The sequence below is a fragment of the Triticum aestivum genome, chromosome 5D (genome assembly GCF_018294505.1).
Source record: "Triticum aestivum cultivar Chinese Spring chromosome 5D, IWGSC CS RefSeq v2.1, whole genome shotgun sequence".
In the NCBI taxonomy this organism is placed as follows: Eukaryota; Viridiplantae; Streptophyta; class Magnoliopsida; order Poales; family Poaceae; genus Triticum; species Triticum aestivum.
Genome location: NC_057808.1, coordinates 233,431,434 through 233,435,403, shown reverse-complemented (window position 1 = coordinate 233,435,403; position 3,970 = coordinate 233,431,434). Strand labels below are relative to the sequence as shown.

Genomic DNA, 3,970 nt, shown 5'->3' with positions numbered 1-3,970 from the left:
GGCTTTTGTACTCATGACGAGACAATCATACACCTCTTTTTTCAGTGCAAGTTTACACGTTCTACGTGATCAATCATCCAAATAGCGTCTAATCTTTATCCGCCCACAGGTGTTGCCAATATTTTCGGTCACTGGCTGGACCGTATTCCTTATATATTTAAATCGCTAATAAGGGTGGGAGCGTATGCCTTATTATGGTCGCTTTGGCTATGTAAAAATGATCCGATTTTTAATGACAAAAAATCTTCTCCTTTACAGGTTATTTTTCATTGTACGCAATCGCTTCGTACGTGGTCTATGCTTCACCGTACGGAGTTCCAACCGATGTTCAAGGCGGTGTGTACACAATTGGAGCGAGTGGCCATGGAGGTTTTTTTACATGGGTGGCAGCATAACCTCCGTGTCGGCTCATCACATCCTTCAACATAGGCATAGTGACGGTCTTATTTGACTCTACTAGTGCCGATATGTCATCTTTTTATTTTCTTTCAGACTATTTGTGTTTGCCTGTGTGCATCCTAACTATGCAGAGGCCAGGTGTTACTCATCATGATTTGTATCTTCTTGATGCAATGTTTTGAGTTAATAAAGATGCCCTTTATCGAAAAACCAACTCAAACATAATAAAAATTACATCGAGATTTCCAGACCACCGAACGAGCACTACTGCCGTCAGAACAAGTCACCGACACACTGCTGTGGCCGGTCCCTAATCGGAGCCGGCTTGACCTTGTCGAAGCCGAAAAGTCTTCGTGGACGTGCCCCTAAGAACAAGCGCCTTGATGCCACATTGATCGTCGTTAAACCCTTGCATATATTTGAAGCAACTGACACCAAATCTCGTCACATGACGAGAAACCCTAACCTCACCACCCCAAGGAGACAATATGAATCTACGTCGGAGCTCCATCGACTACGTCCAGACAAACGAACTCGAGAAGGATCCGAGCCCAGATGATACACTCGAAGAAGAATCGCTGACATCCGCCGATCACCGCACCTGCAAGGACTACAAAAACATAACCTAGACTACTAACCGAAATGGAGGCACCGGGATTCCCCTCCCGTCACCGGCTGCCGGAGCGGCAGGCTGAGGGGAGACAAATCACGGGCTCGCCGATGAAGTCGGGAGAAAAGAGTTTGTCCTAACCGTCTAGGGTTAGGGAAGGAAAACGAGAGTATGGTTATATGCCTTGTCTTCCAAGCATCTATTCTCTCGTAAGTACTACATGTGAAATGTAGAAATGATGCAACACACAAACGGTTCATATATTGTCGAATTATTCAATGAACGGACATATCACTGAGTACATATTAATTTCACAAATTGTGGAAGCACAAAAAATTAAAAAAACGAGGTGGAACCACAAACTTTCAACAAAACGTGGATCTCTCAATACATACGTTGTATCACCTTGATCGTAATAGTTATTTTAGTTACTCTTCCTGCAGTTCTTCCTGATCTCTCCATTGTTCCCTGTGAGCGGTGAGATATCTCCCATCTTGATCATGCCTGCCACGAAGTCTGCGAAGAAAGCGCTCTGGCTGCTGACATAGTACTGGACCAGGGGGTCGGTGGCCCCGCCGTTGAAGAGCTCCTGGTCGGAGTGCAGGAGCCCCTTCTTGGCAACCAGGTTCTTGTAGTAGTTATTCTCAAAGGCGGTCGGGGTCTGGAGGTCCAGCGGTGCTAGGTTGTTGTCGCCGGAGCCGGAGTTGGGAGGGCAGCCCGATTGGCGGGTCCCGGCGAAGCCGCTGTCGATGTCTGTCTCGTTGTAGATGTGTGCTCGAAAGTTTGTGCAGCGAGCTTGGCCTATGGTGTGAGATCCTGCGTAGGTACATGCATGTAATCAGAGAAAACATAAATTGTGATGAGGAACGCTTCATTTCCCCCCTTTTATTTGGGGTCATCCTCCTTTTCTAAAAAATTTAGAATAAAAAGGGAACATTTGGGCCTTTTTTCCCAAAGGAACGTTTTGGCACTTTTATTTAATTAGCACTTACTTTGCCCCTAAGTGCGTATATTCTCTGAAAATAATGGAAGAAAGAAAAAGGGATTTGAGTCGGTGATGGAACAGAGTAAAAGGAATCATATGCGTGTGTGGTTGTCAATAATTTATAATCAAGTTGGATATCCGGGGATGCCAGCTTTATTCTTCTATCTAAATAGACTCTCATTCCGCTTTATAGATAATAAAGCACAAACCGAGATAATTTCACTGAAAAAGCTAAGTGGCCTGGCTGCTAGAATACTGGCATGAGATCTATGACGTGCAAAATGCAATACAACTAAGAGGTTCTTCTAGAAACCCATGCCGACAACCACAGGCCAATGCCAGTTTTTTTTCGTCGGCCTAAAAAGTAATGGAAGCTACTTCCAATTGGTAGTACGAGTAATTACTAGTCACTAATCACGGATGATTGAACTCGTCACCTGTAAAGTAACAATGTCCAGGCTTTCAAGTCAAAACTTAGCTATCAGTTCCGTTGGCGATCATGCCGGCTACAGCTGTATCGTGCAGTGTAGCTACTAGCTAGCTCGTGAAGCTAGTAGAAGCAGAGTGTGAAACGGTTCATATTCTCCCACATGGGAATCGATTCTCGTCGCTTTCATGGTTGTTAATTACTGTACATTAGTCCTACATTCTCTCTCTCTCACTCTGCCAGAAATTAGGTCTACATTCTTAATCACCAGTGATCGTCCAAAAGTATTTGGGATTAGTTGGTTATAATGCAAGGGGAATAAATAATTATGTATTTTGCTTTGAGCGATGGGCGGAGGTACGCACCGGAGAGCGCGACCATGTCCTTCTGGGAGAGTCCCTGCGCTGCGAAGAGCGACGTGAGGTTGGCGAGCCCCGACGTCGGCGGGGGGATGTTGTTGTTGGCGCCGCTGAAGCTCGCCGTCGTGGAGTCCCTCCGCCCGACCTTCACTGCCCAGTTCGGCCCGCCCAGCTACACATACTCACAGTTTCAGCATGCATGTCGTTCGTTGCACGTATATCGTACTGTATAATCTAACCAACTAAAAAGTCCGTTAACGTATGCATGGGAAGTAGGAGTAGGTGGGCGGGCTCCTATACGTACGGCGACGACGCTGTCCCTGGCGGCGATGGCGAGCACGTCGGCGCAGGAGACGACGCCCGGGCAGATATTCTCGACGGCCACCTTGATGGCGTCGATGACCTCGAACCCTCGCACCGACCCGTTGTTGGGCATCGCCGTCTTCTCCCCCTGGAAGCTCGCCGTGTCGTCCAGGAGCAGCGACCCGTCGCAGCCCTGGACGAAGCAGTCGTGGAAGAAGAGGCGGAGGATGGACGCGCCCATGCGCGGCTCCTTCGCCACGGCTGACTGCACCACCGACGCGACCGCGCCCAGCGCGCCCGGGCACGAGCTCGAGTAGAACCCCGTCGACAGCTGCGCCGACGCCCCGCCGGCCGCCATGACGACTAGCAGGACGAAGCACAGAGCACTAGCATTCATGCCAGCAGCCATGCTCGATGCACCCGTGTGTGCACGTGTGCAGTGCAGACTATAGAGCGTGCGTGTGTTGCCTTGAGCTCGCTTGCTGGGGCATGGGTATTTATAGCACATTTGCACAGTTGAATTATTTGTGGTGGCAGTGTGGTGCTTGAAAGAAAGAAAAAAACATGATTAGATTGCAGCATCTTTCCCACCAACTCTCTGCTGGACTTTGAGTTGAGATTGAAGTACCGTTGTCTAGGGCACGTACGTACACTGCTTCAGGTTTTGGTGAGTGAGAACACTTGGACTTGAACCTGTGAAAGCAAAAAAGGGCGACACGGCTAAGTAAAAGGGCGTCGTCGCCTTTTCTCCATCGGGGGACGACGATAAAGCTTAGCTACCATGTGATGCTGACTGCTCATCATCTGTTATATTAGTAGGAAAAATAGGATGATATTCTCATCACAAGGTGCTCTTAGTAGGAAAGTACTTTTCCATCAAGATGCCA

The 3,970-nt window shown here is 48.2% G+C and overlaps 1 protein-coding gene across 1 annotated transcript; it reads right to left on the bottom strand.

The window, feature by feature from the left end:
• Nucleotides 1-1,245: 1,245 nt before the first annotated feature.
• On the bottom strand, nucleotides 1,246-3,561 carry LOC123120361 (peroxidase 4). Its single transcript, XM_044540332.1, has 3 exons — nucleotides 3,085-3,561; nucleotides 2,787-2,952; nucleotides 1,246-1,825 (listed from the first exon to the last, which is right to left on the bottom strand). Exons 1-3 carry the CDS (start codon nucleotides 3,490-3,492, stop codon nucleotides 1,434-1,436), a joined length of 966 nt encoding a protein of 321 aa, XP_044396267.1. The 5' UTR covers nucleotides 3,493-3,561; the 3' UTR covers nucleotides 1,246-1,433.
• Nucleotides 3,562-3,970: the final 409 nt, after the last annotated feature.